The sequence below is a fragment of the Sturnira hondurensis genome, unplaced genomic scaffold, assembly GCF_014824575.4.
Source record: "Sturnira hondurensis isolate 20B ecotype Veracruz unplaced genomic scaffold, ASM1482457v3 Scaffold0021354, whole genome shotgun sequence".
NCBI classification, from domain to species: domain Eukaryota; kingdom Metazoa; phylum Chordata; class Mammalia; order Chiroptera; family Phyllostomidae; genus Sturnira; species Sturnira hondurensis.
The window spans coordinates 13,036,088-13,060,195 of record NW_028093985.1 but is presented as its reverse complement, the minus strand read 5'-3'; the positions used below and the strand labels follow the sequence as shown (position 1 = coordinate 13,060,195).

Here is a 24,108-nt window from a genome sequence, read left to right as displayed (position 1 = left end):
TGGACTATATTTCCATCATCTAAAGATAATTACTGTGTAAATTTTGTTATACTTCTTTTAATCTTTTAATATTTTACCTTCATGGTTGTGATTATATTGTATGTGTAATTTTACATCATGTTTCTTTTGCTTAACATGTTAACATAAAGTGTTTTCCTCAAACTGTATTTTTGTAACCATTATTAACTGCTACATAGAATCTAAAGTAACAACTTTTATATGTCTGCCAACCCCCTTATTAGAAAGGCATAGTGCAGCCGTTAACAAGCATATTGGGAATCATTTTGTTGTGGTAGACATACCAACTAATAGGAAAGGGAAAGAAATCATTGAGACCAGAACTTAAAGTATAGTAGATGGGAACCATTTGCTATGGAATTAAACTGTATGGAGTACAAACTTGAAAAAAAATTGTGCAGCTGTACTTCTAAGTTTTAGCTTGAATTCACGATCTCAGACCTTAGATGACCGCCCCATACTGCCTGCAGTCTTTGTCTGCTCCACTTCAGAGACAACTTTTTCAAACCTAATCCTTTCTCTTGAAACATTGTGCCTGCCTGCCTCAGCCTCACTCTAAGCTCTTGAAATCTGAGCCAATTACTTTTATCTTCACATGACCAAACCCACAAATTTAGTTACATGTGCAGGCCTTTTCTCTCTCTTTTTTTAATGTTTATGTAATTTAATTTTTCTCTGTGAAGGAAGTATCTTGTCTGTCAGTGTTTAATTCCTACACTTTGCTCTGTACCCCATTTCTTCTAGCCTTCACCCAAATTGCTTCTTTGGCCATTTCTCTCTTTTGTGTGAATTGCTTCATCTCTTTGGGATTATTTCTGTTAGCAGACATGCTTAAAAAAAAAGATCTCTCATTAAAAGTAACAACAAAAAATAAAGAAGAGCCACAATCCCCTCCCTTCCCTCTTATAAAAAGCCCCTCTCATATTCATTCCTTGGTTTTTGGCCTACTTTGATTTCCTTTGTAGCTAAATTAGTTGCATGTATTATCTTCATAAACTCTACTCTCTCACTTCCTTATTAATAACTGTTTAGGCTTTGTACCATGTTTTATTTTCTCTGTAGGTGATATTATTCCTAAAATTTAAAAACCACTATTATATAATGGCCTCAGGTTCTCTCTGAGTTGTAGACTCTGATATACAGTTACCCTCTAGAAATTTTCAGTGGATGTCTCCTAGGTACTTGTGGCGGAACCTGAGCCAGCAGAGTCTGCCCTGTTGTGGCTGAGGACGAGAATGAATGCACAGGCGACAACAGTCCTGTGGAGAAAAAGGGAACAGGCACAACTACTCTCTCAAGGGGAGAGTGCCTGTGGGTGCCTTGGCCACTCCCTTAAGAGGGGAGTGCCCCGACCGTTGCTTAGACAGGCTTTTATTGTTTTCTTGGGGTCTTACATCAGAGAAAGATTTATTATCTATTACATAGAATATTATTGTCTACATTTTAGTCACAATCAAGAAAATGAAAATAACATGCAGAGGGGAATGGCGATGAGCTGATTAGCTCTGTCCTTGGGAAAACTCATACAGGCTTTGGATATTACCTTGAAGATAGACAATACACATTTGTTGTTTTAGACCAGGGTGATGGAGTTTTAGCAAGAGCAAGCCATAACAATCTGTATGCGTTTTCTAGGCCTGATTCCCATGGGAAAACTCAGTTTGAAGGTCTGGCTTCTGCCCACCACTTCGCTTCTGTAGGTTTTCCATACAGAGCTGAGTCACATTTGCCAGACTAAAATAAATCGGTCCCTACAGGTACTTAAAAATTCAGTGTGTTTAGATTCTTGATTTCTTCCTCTACTCCATTTCAGAAAATGTATTACCATCTTCCTCAAATTGGAGATGTAGACAACACCCTTCATTCCTTACAATTCTTTTACTTCCTGCCTTTCAGCCCATTAGCAGGACCTGTTGATTTGATCTAAAATCTGTCTCTGCCAAAATCTATCTCTGCCATTCTTGCCTCCCTCTAAGAATGGAGGAGCAGAAGAAGAGAGCAGCAGACGAGATCTCAAAATGCAAATCAGGCCTTTCCTCTTGTCTTAAGACCATTACTTTAGTGTAAAATCTAAACTCTCTGCTAGGGCCCCGCATGTTTTGCATGTGTTCCCTCCTCTCTTCAGCTTCCTTTATGTGTTTCTTTTTGTACATAGTGCTGCTGCCTCTTTGGCTCTTTGGTTACTGCAGTGAGCTTTCCATGCCTCTGATTTTGGACATGCTGTGTCTTCCTGGAATGCTCTTCCCCTCCATTCTTTTCATCCTTTAGCTTGTTGGGTGAATGTCATTTCAAAGAGGTTTTCCTAACTGAATATTTAAGGCTTATGTCTCTCATTGGCACTACTTGTTTGATTCTTTTGCATAGTATCCAATTTATGATTTTTGGTCATTTTTTATTGCTTAAATTTCAACCCAACTGGAATATAATCATCAGGAAAACAGGGCTTAGGCTTTATTTTGTGTGATTATATCTCCATTGCCTAATAGAGTGCGTGACCACAGTGGGCTCTGTAAGTATCTGATGAATGAATGAATGAATGAATGAATGAATGACTAGAAGTGACCTTAAGAGCATCCAGCATCCTTAAATTCCAGTTTTGAACAATAGTTATTCCTAATGAAGATGACATGACTTGTCCAATAAGAACTGTAGTAAGTGCAATGCATTTTCAAAAATGCTTTCACCAAATAAGAGTAAACAAGCTTGATTATATTTAAAAAGAAAATGGATCCTAGAAAATATAGAGGTCTTAAAATATTTTATTATCATAGGATTCTAAATGTAACCTAAGTTTTCCTATAGTAAAGGTTTTTTTCCCACTGATTATTCTCAAAGCTGAACAACTAATTTTAGTCTAGAAAATTAATTATTGCTCATTTAAATGTTTTTCTAAGTGATAGGCACTCAGTTCTCATCAGTTGTGAAGTCTGCATTTGTGATTTGTCTACTTGTTAAAACCTTTATGTAAAGTGTATTCATTAAAGCACCACAAAATCAATAGTTGTGATACTTTCTAGGTAGTTGGTAAACATGCAGAATGGGGAAAAATTTGAATGGCCCTGTGCCTGTTTTCCCAGTGAGTGAGTCCTTATTGTTTCACTTCTCTTATTCTGAACAGGTGTACTTTTCATGGTCTAATTAGTGCCACTATTTTCACATTTTTGCTTTCCGTTGACAACCCCACTATTTAAAGTGACCCCCAAGCATAGCACTGAAATGCCTCTGGTGTTCCTAAGCACAGGAAGGCTATCATATATGTTCCTCATGGAGAAAATTGGCTACAAATATTCATAGATCTCAGTAAAATGCAATATTTATGGTTATAATTATTAGATAAGCTTTGTTCAGGCATGAGTTACAGCACTATTAGCACCAAATTTAATGTTAATGAGTTAACTATATTTTAAATAAGGTATCTTTAAACATAAATGCACATAAAACAAGATTGCATATTGATTGGTTAATGAAATGTTACAACCAGACACTCTGAGGAACCGAACCCTGTATTTCCCCTAAGAGCAATGGTTCAGTGTTTGCAGCAACTTTATGGAATGTAACTACCACAGATAACGAGAGTTGACTGTAAATTAAAATTCTGGACTTAAGTAGAAATCTCAGGATGTTCCTCTTACCCATGTTAATTATAGTTTAGGGACTTTTTGGTTAGGATACATTTTTTTATTTTACAGTCTTTAAATTGAGAGGAGAACTGAACTACTCATTTTGGTTCAGTGATTTGTTTGGATCACTTATGGTCTGCCAATAACTATACTAGTTTGGAAAGATATAAAAACAAAAAATATACATAAAATCTTTACTCCAAGAATTTTTCAGCTAGTGGAATATTCCATTTTAACCCAACAGGTCTGATATCAACTACAATTAAATTTTGACACTAACTGTAAAATTTAGTGTCAAGTTAAATTGACACTAAGGACAAAAGTGACGTTAAGGACAAAGTCCTCCATAAGAATGCCTGGGCTTCAGATGCCAGCCGCAAGTTCTTGGGATACACAGGCTACCCATATTTGGGTAACTAGCTACTAGCTACACATTAGTGCATTTTCACAGCCCCTTCAGATTTAGTAGTTTGCTAAAATGACTAGAGTTTAGTAAAGTATTATGATTACAGTTTTATTAAAAGATGGCACATAGGATGAGGTTTCGGAAGGGGCACAGAGTTTTCATGGTCTCCCTCTGTGAAGTCAGGGTATCTCACCCTCCAGGTGCATCATTTGTTGACCCACCAGGAAGCTCAGGAGCTTCAGTGTCCAGAGATTTTGTGGCATTTCATTACAGAGGTATGATTGGTTCTGTAGGTATCATTGACCACAAGATTGAACTTAATCTTTGGCTCTCTCTCCTTCACATGGTTGTTCCGAGGGTTCCCTTGATCAGACTCCATCCTGAAGCTGTCTGTAGGCTTACCTCAGAAGTCCCCTCATTAGCATAACAAAGGCATCCCCTATTACTCAGTGCATTCCAAGGTCTTTTGAAGTTGTATGCCAAGAATTGAAAACAGTGGCCAGGTATAGTCTTTATTAAAGCACAGGGAAACTGCCTTATAACTGAAAGGTAAATGTGGAATTTACCACACAGGGATGTAGGTGTTTATAAGCAGAGAGGAGAATATATGCCAAATCACCAAGTGATGAAACAGTTGTGAAATAAAATGTCATGTAGCCTAGGCAGAATGTCATGCTCAAAAGAGGAATTGTTGAAGGTGGGTCTGGTGAAGTAGACAGTAGTAGAATCAGGAAATGCTGTGGAAATAGGAGACCACAAACCATATATGCACTTGGGCCTTACGTATTTTAATTTTAATGTAAACTTTCAAACACATATAAAGAGTCGATGGAATAATATAGTGCATATATAATGAATATCATGAGCTCCTATGCACTTATAATAATATCTGGTTGTTGATTTCTTTTTTTTAAAATTTATTTGTTTATTTTTAGAGGGGGAAAGAGGGAGAGAAGCATCAGAGTGTGTTTGCCTCTTGCAGGTCCCCCACTGGGGACCTGGCCTGCAACCCAGGCATGTGCCCTGGTTGGGAATCAAACCAGCTGGCACTCATTCCACTGAGCCACACCAGCCAGGGCTGATTTGTCTCATCTGTATTCTCCTTCAGTGTATATCTCTAAAATATATGAGCTTTTAAAAATTACAATTATTACAGCTAGAAAATGTTAACATGAAATTTCCAATCATTACTCATATTGTCAGTTCTCTAGTGTTTTTAAAAATAGTGAATCAGTTGCTAATATTTTAATTGGCATATTTCACTTTAAGAATCTAGATTTTTGTAATTGAAAAATTGCAGAGTCTAGCAATCCTAACTATATGTTTCTCCTTTATGACAATAAAACCGTGATCAAAGTCCTTGCCTAGCTGCCCTACTCACTGCTTTCCCTTGTGAGGAGTATTGGAAAAGATTTAAACAGGCATATATCTTAGTAAGATTTTCATTATGGAAAAGTAACTAGAGGTGGGATCAGAATGTAGTTAGGATACTGTCCAGAGGGAAGGCAAGGAGAGCATTTAGAGAGTTTTACCATAGAGAGAGCTGGAAGGGAAGATGAGTTAGGTGAAGGTCTGAACTAAGGTTTTTCTAGGGGAGCTGGCAAATTTACAATTTTAAGAGTTGAAGAACAGGATTAATGATAACGTGTGGAAAAGGTAAATTAAAGATAAAACCTGGATCTCAAATTTAGCTGGCTGGCTGATAGATTTAAGTGAGACAGAAGATTGGGACTGAGCACAGGGGTGTTTGGAGGGAGTAAACGATACGTTTGGATGTTTTCACCGGGTGGTCGAGGTGGATGTACCCAGTTGTGTTGGAGCCCTAACTGAAGAGAGTTACATATAGATAAGAATAAAGGGGTTTTTAGTCCACAATGATATACTCTACTTCTTATACACATAACATTTGAGAATTCTCCCAACTAAATTAAAGGAAATAAAGTAAGGAAAGCAAAGCGAAGAAGGCTACTTGTATTTTGGAGGGGTTCAAAGGACTCTTTTCCTTAAGACTCATTATTTGTGTGAATGAAGGCGTGGGTGGAGAATTTTGATGTGCACCTGCCAGCCTTCCTGTCGTTTACTCCACTTACTTTTAATAGTAGGCTGGTGTCATCTTAATATATATTAATACATTGTTAGTTGTAAGAAATGTACCTACAAACAGTGTTTCAGGGTCTGGCATCTATTTACTAAGTTCTTGGTGTTTGTTGGATTTGAGTCTAAATAAATCCTTTTAAGGTTTATGCAGTAGTATGTGTTTCAGATTAAAATTTTCACCTGATTTTTCCCAGCAGTGTCTCCACAAATAGGAAACTCAATTAGTAGTTGTAGAATAAATGAATAATTCTGATGATTTGAATTGTTTTATTTAAAAGGATTTCTCTTTTCTTAGTTTAAGATGGTATCAGCATCCCACAGAAGAAGAATTGAGAATTCTAGCAGGGAAGCAGCAAAAAGGGAGAAGCAAAAGAGATAGGTAAGTTATATTGTTGACTTTGTGCTGTTAAACATTTGACACACTTTATGTAAGTGCAGTTTTGTACTTTGGTTAAAGGCACATTTACTTATTATACCATAAACAGTTGATAAATTTGAGCTCAAAACCAATGGTCTAAAATAATATTGAATCACCCTTTAGGAAAACCCCCCTATGTAGTAATCTAATATATAAGCACTAAAGTAATTATTTACCTAAGAATCATCAACCATAGTCTTCCCTGTGTTTCAATAATGAAAACAAAGAGCCATCATATTAAAATTCAGTGAGGGGGGAGTTGCTCAGGGGAGGCCAATAATCTGTGTTTTCACCCTACAATTCCTTTAAAGATACCAGTTGGCTTGGGTTCTTTATCCTAAATTTTGCTGTAACTCATCATTTTAATATTAGGAAACTTCATCTGCTTTTGACCTCTGTCTCCCCATTTTTTAAGTAAAAGTGGTGGAGAGTTTAACTTCTTAGGTCCCATTGAGCTGCTGAATATAATTTTGATGTTTAAAGTTTATGAAGAAAACTTAACTGAACCTCGCTGAGTGGACCACAGTAGTCGCATTTGTGAAATGGAAGGAACGAACTAATTTTGAAAGATCTTTACAGCTTAAAATTTTTGTACCTATATTTAAATTGAATTCTCAAGGAAAGTGCTTGTTAATTAGCATTTCTGAGTGGCCCTTAGTTTTAGATTCCTCAGTTGGGGGTGGGGAGGACTTCTGATCTCACTGTCATTCTTTTTTTCACTTATGATTACAAATCTTGCAGCAAATCCCCCTTCTCTGAATTCCAATAGTTATCTTCTTTATAAAACTATTCCTGCTTAATATTATAATTTCCAAAGCACTTTTAAACAGTTTCACTTAATCTACACATCTCTGAGTATTGGCTATTATTTTAATACATACTTTACTGATGAGGAGGTTGTTGACTAGTGATGTTAAATGATTTGAACAAGTTCACGTAACTATATAGAGTCAGGATTTTCATCCAGGTTAGTTTTTAGTTTCTACATTTTTTTTTAGCTGTTCTGCCTCTGCCCTGTCATGGCTGCCATGTTCAACATTTAGTTACGTAACACAGCATTTATTCTACAAACATTTCATTCTTACTGTATGCTCTGTACTCAGTAATTTTGTTACTTTTACAGTAATTTTTACATGTTGAAAATGCTTTGCATTTATGAAAAGATGCTCTGACAGTTTTGTTCCTGGTAACAATAATTATTTGATTTATTGACATGAATTCATATTTTTACTGAGGCTTTCTCAGTTTATATTCAAGAATGAATGCAAAATTGCTTTTGGTATTGTAATTAATGTTATTGAAACTTAGTTTATTACTTTGCAAATATGTTTGTCTTTAGAAATTAGTAAATTTGGGAGTGACACACATGCATGCAGTTGAAGAATTCTGTTTTCCTTCATTCGTGTTTGCTTGTTTCTCCATTTCTTCTGCCCATAAATCTTAATACATTTCTTGAACTCTGACTTATTTATAGCTATATATCTGTTTATGTACATATGTGTGTACTTGTATAATTTCAAAGAGAAATGCATTTTTCTCCATTTGCTTTCACTCTTGTTCCTAAACAAAGAGATGTTAGGCTATCTTTAAATCTACAGAAGAGACAGTAGGAGAAATGAGTGAAATGCTAAGCTAACAATTAAGATTTTATTCCTGTCACTAATGTACATGGATTTTTTCCTGGTAATCTGTATATTCCCATAATAATTTACATCCATGTTTTGTAGTCCCCCTTTTAAAAACTACTTTTGAGTACCTTATCTTCTTTTTGATAAAATCTTAGAAATTCTGCTTTTGTTTTACTGTGAAATTTATAATCTCATTTGTAATTAGTTTGATACAAGTACCTGGATAACGGCGTAGGTAACTTGTTTTTTTGTGTCACTTGTCTCATTTTTATAGGAAATATAATGGTCACATTGAAAGTAAGCCACTAACCATTCCAAAGGATATTGACCTCCATCTAGAAACAAAGTCAGTTACAGAAGTGGATACTTTTGGTAAGGGAAACTTGGCAAAGCCTGTAAATCTCACCTTCACATTATGACAGTGAAAGTGCTTTCATTTTATCTGTTGTGGCTGGAGTTTCTGATTGTTTTTCTAATCGTAAGTTCATTATGTAGAATGTGAAATCTCTATCAGATCTTTGATGCGCAGAATGACTTCTTGAATTGTATTTCTCTTTCTGTTCACATGACTTATAGTCAGCATTATTTTTTCTATTTTTCAGCAGAGGCTAATTTACACAAGTTTGTTACATAGTTACACAATCTGAGATCAGATTCAATTTTCATTATTTTGAATTCTAGACTTTTTGCCATCTTTCCCAGTCTGTTTCTTTTATAATGTGGCTTGCAGAAACACACTTGTATATTTGTATTGACTTACCTATATTTACAATGATTTCAATTTATGTTCACATTTAGTGGAAAAGAAAGTGATTTACATAACAACTATAATGGTTTTAAATTTAAAATGAAATTATTTTAATCCTAGAAGAGAAAGATATCTAATATATTTTTAAAACACTGATTTTCAAACAGAATCACTTCAGTGACTCTATAAAAATGAAGAATTCTCAAACTTACCATTGGAGATTCAGTAAATATTAAGTAGGTTCTGGACTTTGTATTTTTTAAAATGTTAAAAGTGGTTGTGATTTTTGAGCAGGTTTGAGAACTAATGGTTTGCATTATGTGAGGAGTTAAAATAATGTGTGTGTGTTTTTAAAAATAATATTGAATATACAAAGTTGGAGTTCTGGCCGAGATGGAGGCATAGGTAGAAACCGTTCGCTTCCTCGCACAACCTAAAGGAAGATAACAACCCCTCTAAAAACAGTAAACAACCAGAGGTGCCAGAAAATCAAACGGTATAGAAGTTTGACAAACAAGGAGTGAAAGAAACATTCGCTAGACCAGTGTGAGAGGTGGAAACAGGCAACCTGGTGGGCGGAGAGGACCCTGCAGCAAGGCAGTGGGCCACCCAGTGAGGCAGGGACGGCTTAGAGGATCCGCAGTGCCAGACAGTGCCAGGGCGGCAGGGCTGGCTGAATGGGAAAACTAAGTGGGAGAAGCGCCCAGTCCTACACGACAGAGTTCATTGGAAGGTGGGGCTAGAGTGAAGAAGTGAGCCATAATGTTCCCTCTCTGACCCCTCCGCCACAAATAGTGCCACAATGCTGCAAAGAGGGTTTCCCCACCCAGGTGAATACTGAAGGCTCCACACCCTTACGACATAATAGGTGCACTGAGACAAAGAAATATGGCCCAAATGAAACAGCAGATCAAAACTCCAGAGAAAGAGCTAAGGGACGAGGAGATAGACAACCTATCTGGATGCAGAGTTCAAAACACTGGTAATCAAGATGCTCACAGAACTGATTGAGCTCGGTTGCAAAATGAAGGAACAAATGAAGGTTACCCAAAGTGACATAAAGCAAAATATACAGGGAACCAACAGTGGAGGGAAGGAAACTCGGATTCCTATCAATGATCTGGAATAAAAAGAAGAAATAAATATCCAACCAGAGCAGAATGAAGAGACAAGAATTCAAAAAAAAATGAAGAGAGGCTTAGGAACCTCCGGGACAACCTGAAACGTTTTAATATCTAACTATAGGGGTATCAGAAGGAGAAGAAAAAGACCAAGAAATTAAAAACTTACTTGAACAAATAATGAAGGAAAACTTCTGCAATTTGGTGAAGGAAATAGACTTCCAGGAAGTCCAAGAAGCCCAGAGCGTCCCAAAGAAGTTGGACCCAAAGAGGAACACACCAAGACACATCATCATTAAGTTACCCAAGATTAAATATACGGAGATAATCCTAAAAGAAGTAAGAGAAAAAGAGAGTTACCTACAAAGGAGTTCCCATTAGACTATCAGCTGATTTCTCAAAAGAAACCTTACAGGCAAGAAGGGGCTGGAAAGAAGTATTTGAAGTCATGAAAGGCAAGGACCTACATCCAAGATTACTCTATCCAGCAAAGCTTTCATTTAGAATGGAAGGGCAGATAAAGTGCTTCCCACATAAGGTCAAGTTAAAGGAGTTCATCATCACCAAGCCCTTATTATATGAAATGTTAAAGGGATTTATCTAAGAAATAGAAGATCAAAAACTAGGAACAGTAAAATGACAACAAATTCACAACTATCAAAAACGGAACCTAAAAAAAAAATAAGCAAACAACTAGAACAGGAAGAGAATCATAGAAATGGACATCACATGCAGGGTTTTCAGTGGGGAGTGGGAGGGGAAGAATGGTCAGGGAAGATACAGGGAATAAAAAGTGTAATTGGTAGGCATAAAATAGGGAGAGTTTCCTATACCCTTAAAAAGGGTATAGGAAACAGAAATCAAAGAACTTAGGTTTACAATCCATGGACATGAACTAAGGGGGGAAGTTGGAGGATACAGGGCAGAGGAGGGGATAAGGGGGGAATCAGGAAAACTAATAGCATAATTAATAAAATATACTTTAAACATTTTTGGTAGTGTTGTATAAAGTAACATTGTGTAATTTGGCCCTTCTTGTGTTAAATCACACCACCCCAGAAAAACCTTCAGATTCATTTAGTGTCTATATAATATAAAATTGTTTCGTGAGTCAAAGTGGCTTCAATATATTTGAAAGTTGATTCTACATCTACAAAGATTTTGTGTCTATACGGAGCAAGGGTGTCCTAGAACCCAGAAGTGTCATTGAAAAACAGTTTAAGTCAATTGTCTATTATCATTAAGACTGGTTATGTTATCCTTTTTTTTCTTTTAAACTAGTTTTCACGCAAAATTTAAAATATTTAAAAGCACTTTGACTTATTTTATTGTCACATTTGTTTTACTATCCTATATATTTGCTTACTTACATAAAATATTCACAGACATGTATAAATATAAGAATATATATACATATCCCCTGATTTCTATGTACAGATTCTTGTCACTTTAATAACTAATGTTTATTGAATAATTGTCAGCTAAGTTAGCTTTAATAATAGCTTAAAATTCCATATTAGCTGTTGTTATTAGAGCTTGTATTAACTCATCCTCTCAATTCTATGAGGTCTATAACTATTATCAAGTTTTTAAAAAATCCAACTTATTAGGTAGAGGTTAAATAACTTGGCCAGGATTACGCACCAAACGTGGTAGATAGTCAGTGAGAACTGAGGTATTAATGAACTTATAAAATGAGGTAGGGTAACATGGCTTCAGAACACAGCTTAATTAGTGTTTTGCTTCACTTGTACACTTTTGAGAACTAACTACAAATTGTACTAGTTTAACAATTGGCCACAAAATATCAAGAGCATTTCAATTCTTCAGAATAATGGGAAGATGTTTTGTTTATGGTTATATTGATGTATTTATTTATGAATGTGTATATGTGTGTTTAAGTAAAAGTAAAGGATTTCTGCCTAAATTTAGGTACTCAGGAGCTTAAAGGAAATTACTAGGCATGATAAGCTCTTAAGTTTCTTTTGATCCTATGAAAAGGGTATGTGTATAATTATATTATTGGATACAAAAAGAATAATATAATTCTTGGATTAAATATATAAAAGGATTTGTATAATTTGTACTATTGGTGAAGGTTTGTATTATTGATATCTGAATAACTATCTTAAAAGTATATCTCAATTTATATTAGCTGTTCATTATAAGTTCCTCTTAAAGAACATAAGAACATTTGAATGTCGCTTGGCAGTTTGCTCTTAAGTTCCCTGGGGCTAATCTATGAGTAAGGGCAGGCATGGAGAATTGGAACACCTACTGCAGTTGTTGTTAATAAAATCGAAAACCTTCAGATACACAGATGCCTATCTATTGTTTCATCCATTTCCCTGTTCTCCTTCCAGAAAGTTATTCAGAAGGCTTAACTGGGTGATTTTAGATGGGGAGAGAGGGTAGGAATCCTGCAACCACTTTAGGGTAAATTTTTCATACTGATGGTTCAGAAGCCAAACAACACACACCTAAAGCAATTAAAATAACTTGAAGCAAATAAAAAATTTACTCAGTCATAAAAAAATTTGTAATTTTTGCTGTCCACATCATAGAAGTGATGTAAATTTGGTTAGTTTGTTTTGATATTTTAAGTAAGTCTTACTTAGAGTGGTATTTTAAAAGTACTTTTTAATGTGATTTTAAAATAGCCTCAGGTATTACATTTTACAACTAAAATTTTTCTGAAGCAATGTAGATTGTTTTATTATGTGCCATTAAGAACATACAAATTAATGTTTATGATGTGATTTATTTCCACATTTTTAGGAAGCCTTCTATAAAATGATGTTGATATTTTGGACTACATTCTAGCAGAAGTAAACCAGAATATCTGAAGTGGAAAGAGAGATGGAATCATATTTATTTTCAGAGAAGGCTAATTTAATGTGAACCCTTAAGAATGAAATAGTTTGTTGATAGGGTATGGGCTTCTTGGGAAGTAGATAGGTATTTCATCAGCTTTTCTTACAGGAGCAGATAATTTATTAAAGAGTAGATTTATTTAATTATTTAATCTACAGTAACTCAAAATTACTAACCTTCTGTTAGGGTACTAAATAACTGTATAAATTTAGCATTCTTCACAGAAATGACTGTAAGTAAAGCTGTAGTCATCTACATTAGGTTGTATTCTACAACAGCAATTTTCAGCCAATGTACTGCAAGAATTTTTAAAACATGCAGTACCTGACTACTTAGTCTGGGGCACTGACCTCTTTTCCCTTCGATTGTCAAAGTTTAAAAACTGACAACAGCCAATACAACAGTAGCCAACAGTAAGAGATTCATACCTAAATCTCTTAGGTTTAGGTATGATGAATCAAAATCATCCTTTTTTTGTTTTCTTTTGTTTTGTTAAATGGGCAAAAAAAAATATATGGTATGCTGCAGAATTTTAGTCATTAGTTTGAGTGCCATGAGATTAAAAAGACTGAAAATCACTGTTCTACAGTACAGCTCAGATTCTTTTTAAAAAAAACTTGATATACAATTTCTGTAAAAAATAGCTAATCAGCTAAGAAAAAACCAGCTCATTTTGCAGTCATGTACTTTAACAACAATTTAATTATTGGTGATCATTTTGAGATTATATAAATTATTTATGTAGTGTTAGAATTTAGTTTTAAGTGCCAACATTTTTGATCTGCTTTTGGCATTTTTAGATTTGTAATCTAAAATTATGGTATTTGTAATCCTTGCATTGCAAATCACCAAATAGGATAATGTTTAGCGTGTTTATAGTTAATTATAGATAAATGTTTTAGGCTGTTTATGAAAGTTTCATTAAAGTTTGTTTTTAACCTTTATTTTTCAGCATTGCATTACTTTCCAGAATACCAGTGGCTGGTGGATTTCACAGTGGCTGCTACAGTTGTGTATCTAGTAACTGAAGTGTACTACAATTTTATGAAGCCCACACAGGAAATGAATATCAGCTTAGTCTGGTGCCTGCTTGTTTTGTCTTTTGCAATGTATCCTTCAAAACATTATTAATGTTACTTCATGAATTTGATTTCCATTTTTCACCTACTACCATTAAATCTCATTTCTGATTTGAAAACTATATTAAATCATTAGAGAAAATTTTTTAAAATCCTCTTGATTTAATTGAAAAAAATTTCAAAATGGAGATAGTTTAAAAATTAAAATGCAAGGGAAGAAGCCAGTTGCCTGCCTTTTCTGAGTCTCATGTTGAGCCACTTTTACCTTTTATTAGGATTTCTTTCGTACATTTAAATGTTGTATGATAATGGTATTTAATTTTAGATATTATTGCTCCTTTCTTTTTCTATTTCAAGAAAGTAAAGAGACTCCTTAACTGGTTTTAGTTACATCTGTGAAAATATATCTAGCTAAGCATTATAGTGTCTTATTTTCTCCCTCAATTTTTTATTCTCATCCTTAGATTTCTATACCTCAGTAGTTCATACACAACATTTCTATTTTGTTTTCCCATGGACATACCTCCTAGAGAGGATATTCCAACACTTAACAACCCTCAGTTCTCTAAACTTCCTATGCATGTTAACCCTGGGATTTTCTTCACTGTCTTCCTAAGAAGTCCCTGTGCCTCTTTTTGGATCACATCATCTCCTCTTTCTTGGTCTGCAGTTGGTGCTCTGAAGTTTCATCGTTAATTGTACTAAGTTTTAGGTTTAGTTTTTAACAATGGAAAATCATTTTCTTTACTACTGGGTAATAACTTTAGTTTCTTCTTATTATTTTTGTTCAAATTAAACATTCTCTATTTCCACCTCTGCAGAGGCAGCTTCTCCCCTTCCTCTTCGATGTTCACATCTGAATTTTCACATGCATACAAAACCACTGCTTGATTTCAGTTTTAGGCTTTAACTATTGTTATTTCTTCTGGAAACGAGGACATTGCACATGCTCCTAGGTTGTCACTTACTGTTGATCATTTCTCATCTGTCTCATCTTCCAAGCACAGTAACGTCATTTATAAGAATATTTAGTGTTTATGTTGTGATCGTTAGAATCTATGATTAGAATCTCTTAGATTCACAGGTAAATACTGGTCTTAATTTTTTATTTGCATTGTTATTGCATTTGTACATACCATTAATTCAGCCTCAAATTCGTCTGGGTGTATGAATTGCTCAGTGTGTTCAAAAGCATCAGGTAGTATGTCAGTTTCATCTTCCTGGAGACAGTTCTCCTGACTAGTCTGTGTTGATCAACCTTCCCGACTGATAACACAGCTATTCCCCAGGAAGCACCAATTACTTCTTAGATATCCTTTTTTGCATCTCTTGAATTGGTGCTCTTTTATATATATATTTTTTAAATGTGACTCATAATTTGGTTTACTTTCTCATTTTAGTGGAGCATATGCCCCAGTGTTATTTTCAGTGGTTGAATGGGAAATGCATTTTTTGTGACTTTACACACCTGAAAACATTTTTGTACTAGTTGAGTGGTAATTGATCCTTTGATTAAAAATGGAATTCCAGATTTAAAATTCTGTTAATTTGGAAGGTATTATTTTATTGTCCTTGAAATTCCATTCTCATTCTTTAAAAACTCTAGTTTGCCAATATAATTTCTGAATTTTTTTGTATATTCTTTATTTTTTTTCCCTTTGAATCTTTTACCATCTTCCCTTTGGCCACCCAATGTGCTGAAATGTATTATTATGTGCCTTGTTGAGGATTTGTTTTCATTTATTGTGCTGGGACTGCACCAGTCTGGAAACTTAAGGCCTTAACTTCTAAAAAAAAAATTTGAATTATTTTATTTGTTATTTCCTCTTCATTTTCTCTGTTTCTGGAATTTTTTTTTTTTTAGACATTGCATTTCCTTGACTGGTTCTCTAAGACTCTCATTTTCTTGTATGTTTATATTTTTATATTCTTTAATTTTCTGAGGATTTTTCTCAACCTTCCCCAATCCTTTAGTTGAGTTTTTAATTTCTGCTAATTTTTAATTTTTAAGAGCTCTGATTTCTGTCTTTTCTCCTCTTACCTTTATGGAGTCCTACTTGTTTTATGATTACTTTGTTTTGTGTGTATTTGAGATACCAATAAATTTTGTAAAGGTTTTCTTTATGCCACGTATCCTTTTCCTCTAAGTTTTTGTTTGGTTTTGGTTGCTGTCTCTCAAGTTAAACACTTTCTTAGAGAGATCCGGTGGTATTTGCCTGTCCTTATATAAGTGTGAGGCACTCAGAGACTGGAAGCTCTGAGCACAGGGTGAAGCAAGTTGTTCAGTCCAGTTGTCTGGATAGGCCGGAGATCCTCCTTCTCCCCCTCTCCAAAGCATGAATCCTTTCATGTGAGGAAAGTTTTAGGTGGTTACTTTAAAAAAAATTTTAATAGTGCTTTCTTCCTAATACCACCACTGACACACACGCTCACACTTTCACCCCAATCTGACCAGTTCTTTATTCCTTTTGGAATTCTGCAATAAAATCAGATTGCACTTGGCTTTCTGATTAAGCTTCCTCAGTCTGTTTAGTCAGTTACCACTTATTTACCTGCTTTCTAACCACAATTTTATTGCTCTTTTTCTTTCATTCATTGTATTTATTTACTAAGACTCATTCTTTTACAGTCATTTTGGTATGGATTGGGGAGAGAACAAAAGTAAGCATTATGTGCTCAATCTGCTATTTTTATCTTTAGGTTTATGTTGTCTCTTTGGTAAGATTCTGTTGTCTCTCCCTTTCAGAAACTTTTGTTAGTGAGATGTTTGATTTCTTTGAATGAGTTTTTAATTTTTTTATCTCCCCTTTACCACTTATTTTATCTATATTTTGCTTTTTCTCTTAATATTCAATTTTAATCCTTCTGTTGTAATTTTGTATCAACTATTATTTTTTAATTTTTAAACTTTTTAACTGAATATTCCATTTTTATAGTATTTATGTGTCATGGATATATACATTCTTTTTATTTCTAAGGATATTAATACCTTTTCAGTTTTAATTTGAACCATGTGTTGTTTATTTTGAGTCCCCCTTTCCCCAATTTTGCTTTAATCACAGTCGTATTAAAGATCGTACTCATATTTCTCCTGATTTTTAAGAAAAAAAAATCTGTTTATATTCAAGAATGTGATGTGGCCCTGGCTGGTGTAGCTCAGTGGATTGAGCACGGGCCTGCAAACCAGAGGATCGTGGTTCGGTTCCCAGTCAGGGCACATGCCTGGATTGCAAGCCAGTTCCCAGCAGGGTACGCATAAGAGGCAACCATACATTGATATTTCTCTCCTTCTCTCCTTCCCTTCCCCTCTAAAGATAAATAAATAAAATCTTTAAAAAATGTTATCTGAAAAAAATTGGAAGTTTTGTGCAAGTGATTGGAGCTTATTGATTAGCAGGCCTTTTGCTGGGTGATGAGTATAGACTTGGCAGCATTCTTGGAGACACCTCTAAATGTCAGTGTCTGCAGGTTGTTGAGCCTGTCATTTTCTCCACAGAAAAATTGTTTGTTTTCTCATCAGTGAGGTATAAGCCTGATAGCCAGTGTTGTAGGAGCTGATTGGGGAACAAGACTCAGAGACTCAGCACTCAGCGTGCAGGCAGTAATTTAAATGTGAGTCAGTCTGTGTGCTAATCCCTTCCCTCTGCCCTCTTGTTTTTAGCTCTTCATTTTCACCCTGAATTTTATCTAGTACTCCCAACCTCAATCTTCTCTGGTTTAACATTAATTCTGCTGGTTTCTGCCAGAGTTGGAGAAGGACCATCTCCTAAACTATTTGATTAGGCAAAGTAGAAGATCTCGGAAGTCTAATTACTACTCATATAAACATTCAGCCAGTCATTCTGTTTTCATCCATTCTGCAGCCCTGCCTTCAGAGGTACCTGCTGTCTCCAACTTCTGACTTCCAGGATATGGTCTGAACGAATTGTGTTTCTGCTGGGTCCCTCCTGTTGTAGACCCAGCATCGCAAAGAAAGCTGAAACCTCAATCAGTTATGGCTTGTCCATTGACCTAGTGCCATCCAAATTTTGTTGAAATACCTTTTCTACTGTTACTTCTTTTCCTATTCTTTGTTTTGGGGGATTTTTACTTTCCTTTCTTTGTGGCTTATATAGTTAGATATGATGAGGAAGCAGTTTAAATGCATATCTTACATCTTTTATATTCAACCAGAGACTGCTAAACCAGTTTTAAAGCTATAAGAGGATTTTATTTAAATTATGTGACATGATTTGACATTCAGCACCACTGTGCTATTTCTCCATTGACTCTCTTGGATTGATTTAGGTATAATTTAGACCAGAAGAGCCGGAGTGAAGCCTTAAGAGTCAACACCTTTTATAGAGTATATATTGTACTGGGTAGACATACTGATCATGTGTGCCAGTACAGAAACATCCAATGCTGTACTGATTTCAAGAGCAACTTAAATTCAAGCATTTAAAATATTACTATTTAATTCTGTAGTATTAAATATGTGAAAGTACCATTTAGTGAGAATAAAAGACCCATCTCTAGACATCAAGTCATGTGAACCACACTACAAATATTTTAACTTGATAATTAGTATTATGTGTCATCTTGATTTTTTTTATACTTTGACTTATGTTCTGAAATGTTTATTATGGAATATTCTTATCTTTGCTTGATTTCTTCATGGTTTATAGCAATATTAAAATACTATCTGTGATATTTGCACAGAAATGCATATTCTGGGTATTTATTTTTATTTAATGTATACATAGCCTTTAATAATTAACCAACTTACCAGAGAAATTAGAAAAATGTACTTAATTGCTACTTAAATCATTGTGTGGATAAACTTCATCTTTCATTTTACTCGGTAATATCTTCTAACCTGGGAGCAAAGGCCCCACACAGTCTCAGCACTAAACTGGCTCTGCTCGGTTACTTAAGTGGTGTACTTAGGAAAGACTCCAAACAGTAGCATCCCTGCAAGAATCTGGTGGCTGTCTGTCTGTCCCATGGAAGACAGAAAGGGCTGAAGGGCCTTAGAATCCAAGCTCTTTCCTGCCAACTTTGATCCTCTAACAAAGAGGGTAGGGGAGAAGAAAAGTAGAATTGTGTCTGTGCTTGGGTATGTGATTTGCCTTCAAAGTTGTACCATGTTAGAAAATGACCTACTTCCTTCAACAGCATGCAGGAAAGTGGAATTAAATGCCAGATACCCAGAGTAATTCCAAGGAGGAGTCTGTCTCTAGCCCACCTTTTATCTATATATTATAACATGTCTGGTGTGCCTGTGGACAGTCTGGCTGCAGGGACCTCTGTCTGGCTTCTCTTTACTTTCTTGTTGTATGTGCCTCCTTACTTGCCCAACACATGTCCCCATTGATTACATAGGACAATAACTCCACTTAATTGCAGAGTCATGCAGACATCGGATACAAATATGAAATTCTCGAGAATCAGAAATTCTCTGTGGTTGTTACTGATGAAATGTCCTTTGTCACAGCGGTCCCCAAATTAGACACATATAACTTGGTCCACAGGAAGAAAATGTTTTATTTCCATGGTTATCCTCCCATTAATTTTATTTGACATACTTATTTGTGGCAGCAATTACAATTTTTACAGAATCTTGAAAGTTCTAAAATCATGAGAATGACTTTCTAAAAATGTGTAGCACTTAAATCTTGAATCCTGGAACATAAAACAGCACCTCTTGTCATCAGCCCTGTTTTATGCTTCAGCTGAGTTATATAGGCATCTCCGCTATCACGCCTGCTTGCAGTCTTACTCCTACACCCAAACTAATAATCTCCTACTCATTTGTAGTTCTAACCATCTATTTGACCAAGCCTTTATGTTCCAAGTCCATTTATGCCAAGTTACATACTATTGGGAAGATAAAGAGTAAAGAAAACCTTACAGTGAAGATGGAGCAGTTGTAGTAACCTTCTTTCTTTCTTTCTTTTTAGATTTCATTTATTTATTTTTAGAGAGAGAGGAAAGGAGGGAGAAGGGGAGGGAGGGAAACATCAACATGTGGCCGTCTCTCATGCGCCCCCCTACTGGGGACCTGGCCTGCAACCCAGGCATGTGCCCTGACTGGGAATTGAACCTGCAACCCTTTGGTTTGCAGGCTGGCACTCACTCCACTGAGCTACACCAGCCAGGAGTAACCGTCTTTTTTTTGTATGATGGCACATGAAGTCTTAGACACTGAAGAAGTGCTACTGATATTACAGTGGTGAAGCATATGCTTTAAATTTATGATAAAGGAAAAGTGAAAAGATGAAAGTGGTGAAAGTGAAAAGGTGAAAGGTGAAACATTTTTAGAAGTAGGACTTTTAAAAATTAAAATAGTCTACATTCAATTTTTTAAAAACCCTTATGAATAAGCTGTATCACACAATAATATTGAATTAATTTCATGAACTTAAGTGAGAAGAAAGCTATTCTACAAAGTGGTAAAGTTTCTCAGTAGTCATATTATATTTGGTTAAAGAACTGGATCATTAGTCACAGTTCCACAGCACTTGTATTTTATAATGTTGATGGTTTAAGGCACAAAACCCTAGTATGTAAGGTTTTAAGGCTATGTTTTAAGTTTTTAATTTGCTTTGGTTTCTCTACATGCAGATTTTATACATGCAAAGCAAAAACTTGTGGATGATTTAAACTGAAATAAATTCTAAGGTTTTCTGTGTTAACTGTGCAGTTCTGTATGCAGATTTGTGAATTAAAAGTCTATAATTTAAATGCTGTCTGGTTTGCTGAAGGAAATATACAACTAGAGCAAACTTAAGTCACCTTTTCTAAATTCCTTAAAAGATTCTAAATTACTCTATACTTACTTTAGAAAAATAGTTTGCTTTGGATTAATAAGAAAAACAAAACACTAAATATTGAAGTGAACTGTACAAGGTGTCGAGTCTCCTAGTGAGAAAAGAAACAGTCAAAGCTATTGAACCTGAGCCAAGGTACTTGTTTTGACTTTAAATGTGTGCATAACATGTGGTGTCAAAGCTTTGGTTCTTTTGAAAACTTTTGGACACTTTGACATTAATGCTCCCAAATTGGTTCATCTTTCAGGTCAGAAACCTAGTGTTGTATAGAGAACTTACTTGGAAGATAGGATTAGGATTCTGTTTATTAATTTATAATGAAGTATGACATTTTTAGGTTGGTAGTAATCATTTTCCTTTTGAATCTGAAAATTTAAGGATTACCTTTATTGTTTTGTTTTATTTTAACCCAGGAAATTAGATAATAGGGGTTTTGTTGTTGTTTGCTTGCTTGCTTGCTTTTATTTTTAAATTAAGGCTATGTATTTATTGTGCTTTCAAAAATCTTTGGCTGTTATTCCCTTTCACATCTGGCTAAGTTTAGGCTTGCTGGCTATAAGCTTCTTGTGGGATGGCTTTTACATGTGTGTAGTAGTTTTTAGATTATAGCTGAGAAAATCTTAGGTTCTATTTCTTTTCTTTTTAACTAAAATATGCTAACTAAGCCTTTATCTCAAAATATGAAAAATATTTCAGTTAGAAATTATCCCAGTTGGTTTGTGTTGTTGTTTAACATTGGAAGATGATTAGATTGTTTTTAAAAGGATTTTACTTGGTAGGTCATAAGGATTGATGTTCCTATTGTTAGTTTTTAATATATGCACTGTAGCTGATTCTTGGTATAGTTTCTAGGTTTATTTGCAGAGAGACTGCATAGTATAATGTATTTTGGGTCTTTTAGTTACCTTTTCTTATAGGCAAGTAGATACGGAAAGTTTAACCATCAGAACAGATTTTTTTTTAATTCTTAGTGGTAGCAAAAACTAGAATAGAACCTTGACAATGTAGAAAAACTTTCAATTTATATGAAAATCACTTAGTTGGTTCAAAATGTGATCTGTTTTAGTTGATAATGATTAATTTTGTGAAATTTTGAAAACTTCTGTTTATTCCTTAGGATAGTTAGATTTGTCTGTAGGCATCAAAATATTTCTCAGAACATGATCCTGTTCTGTTTCTTTTCTTTTTAAAAATGCATTGGTAAAATATCTTGAATTTCAAAATGTTATGTATAGAAGGCATTTTCTCAATACAAGAGTACGGTCTTTAAAGCAATGTAAATACAAACTGAGTTAAAACATTTTAGTGCCTTGATAAGTATTTTTTACTTACATTATCCTAGATTTGAGAGAAATTTGCCATTTTAAAACTAAATATTAAACCTGTTGATCATCTGAAAGCTCTTATTTTCACCTTGAAGATATATTTAAAATACTTCCCACTGAGTAATCTTTCTAATTGTCTATAATTTTTCTTTCCTATTGTAGTTTTTGTATTTGCATCTATAAATTATGGCCAAATACCAGCTGCAGAAAATGTTGATATTAAATTAGAACTTTAAAAATATCAACCATGTAGCCCGTGACCACTGTGGCTCAGTTAGTTGGGTGTCACAGATTTGGTCCCTGGTCAGGGCACATACCAAAGGCAACCAATCAGTGTTTCTCTCACATAGATGTTTCTCTCTCTCTTTCTTCCTCCTTTTTTCTCTCTCTCTCAAAATAAAAAAGCATGTTATTGGGTGAGTAAATAAATAAATAAATAAATTGATTGGCCATGTAGCAGAAAAAAAGTTATCTTACTACTAACATTCTATTTACATTAGGAATTGAGATTTTGTAACGTAAAGCAAAATAAGTTATCAATTAAAGTAGGTGGTCCATTCATCTAGGACTGACAGGTAAATGCAGGGGGAATTGTTAAATAAAAAGAAAATGAGTTTTTGCATATGAAGTTTTTAATATCTACTAAATAGTATTCTTTATGGAAGTCTACAGAATGATCTATGAAAATAATAGCAGAAGGATAATGTGGGGAACTTTATCCACAGTGAAGGCACTTGCCCATTTTTTCAGCAAAGGCGAAAGTGTAAATGAATGCCATAGTTTTACGTAGTGTTTTTTTTTGTTAAACATATCTATAGCTATAGAAGCCTTATTTTATCAAATTTTATTCACATCAGGTTGTATTTATATATAAAAGGGAAAAATACATCTGTCTAATTTACTTGAAAATTGTGGACAATTTATGAACAAACATATGCAAATAAAATAGCTCTTAGAGAAATGTTTAAATCCACTCCTTTAGTATTGGGTTGGCCAAAAAGTTTGTTCCTTTGTTTTCCATAAGATGACTCTAGTGGTACATAGTCGTATTTAGCTTCATTTAAAACAGTTTTGTTAGATTGTATTATGACAGCTGTCATACCAGCTTGCACTTCAAAAAATATCGAAATCGGTGAATTTTTGTGTAGCCATTTTAATATTGAAGATGGAAGAAAATATGCAAGTTTTTCAACATATTATACTTTATTATTTCAAGAGGTAAAAATTCAACTGAAGTGCAAAAAATGATTTGTGCAGTGTATGGAGAAGGTGCTGTGACTGATTGAATGTGTCAAAGGTGGTGTGTGAAGTTTCCAGTTAGAGGTTTCTTTCTGGATGTTGCTCCACAGTTGGGAAGACCAGTTGAAGTTGATAGTGATCAAATTTGTGACGGTAATTGGTAACAATCAATATTATACTATGTGGGAGATATCTGACATTCTCAAAATATCCAAATCAAGTGTTGAAAATTATTTTTACCAGCTTGGTTATATTAATTGCATTGATTTTTGTGTTCCACTTAAGTTTAGCAAAAAAAAAAAAAAAAAACCCTTCTTGACTTACAATCAAGATGGCAGTGTAGTTAAACACAGCTTGTCTTTCATCTTCTTGCACAACAACATCAAAATTATAACTGAACTATAGAACAACCATCAGTCAGAGCCATCAGAAATTGAGTTGAATGGAAGTCTGACAACTACAGAATCAATGAAACCACATCAGTCCAGACTGGTAGGAGGAGCAGGGATAAGGAGATGCAGAACAGGCTAGTACCAACCACACCCATGCATGGTGGATAGAAATTCAGGAGGGATATCTTGGGAGTGAGGAATTCCAGTCCCACACAGTGCCCCCAGCCCAGGGTTCCAGTACCAGGAAGATAAGTCCCCATGACTTTCGGCTGCAGAAAAAAGTGGGGATTGAGTTGGTGGGAGAAACTTCCAGTCTCCTAAGCAGTTCTCT

At 34.8% G+C, this 24,108-nt stretch overlaps 1 protein-coding gene across 7 annotated transcripts in view; it reads left to right on the top strand.

Annotated features, from left to right (window-relative positions):
- The window catches only part of TMEM161B (transmembrane protein 161B), an 85,209-nt gene that overhangs the window by 35,004 nt on the left and 26,097 nt on the right, over positions 1-24,108 (top strand). For 5 of the 7 annotated variants that reach the window (XM_037032024.1, XM_037032028.1, XM_037032027.1 and 2 more), the window contains 3 exons: positions 6,437-6,520; positions 8,462-8,559; positions 13,883-14,039. In XM_037032024.1, coding sequence (XP_036887919.1) covers positions 6,437-6,520; positions 8,462-8,559; positions 13,883-14,039 — 339 coding nt within the window. Of the gene's footprint in view, positions 1-6,436; positions 6,521-8,461; positions 8,560-13,882; positions 14,040-24,108 lie in introns of those variants that run through there. The other 2 variants (XM_037032030.1, XM_037032031.1) reach the window with 2 other exon arrangements.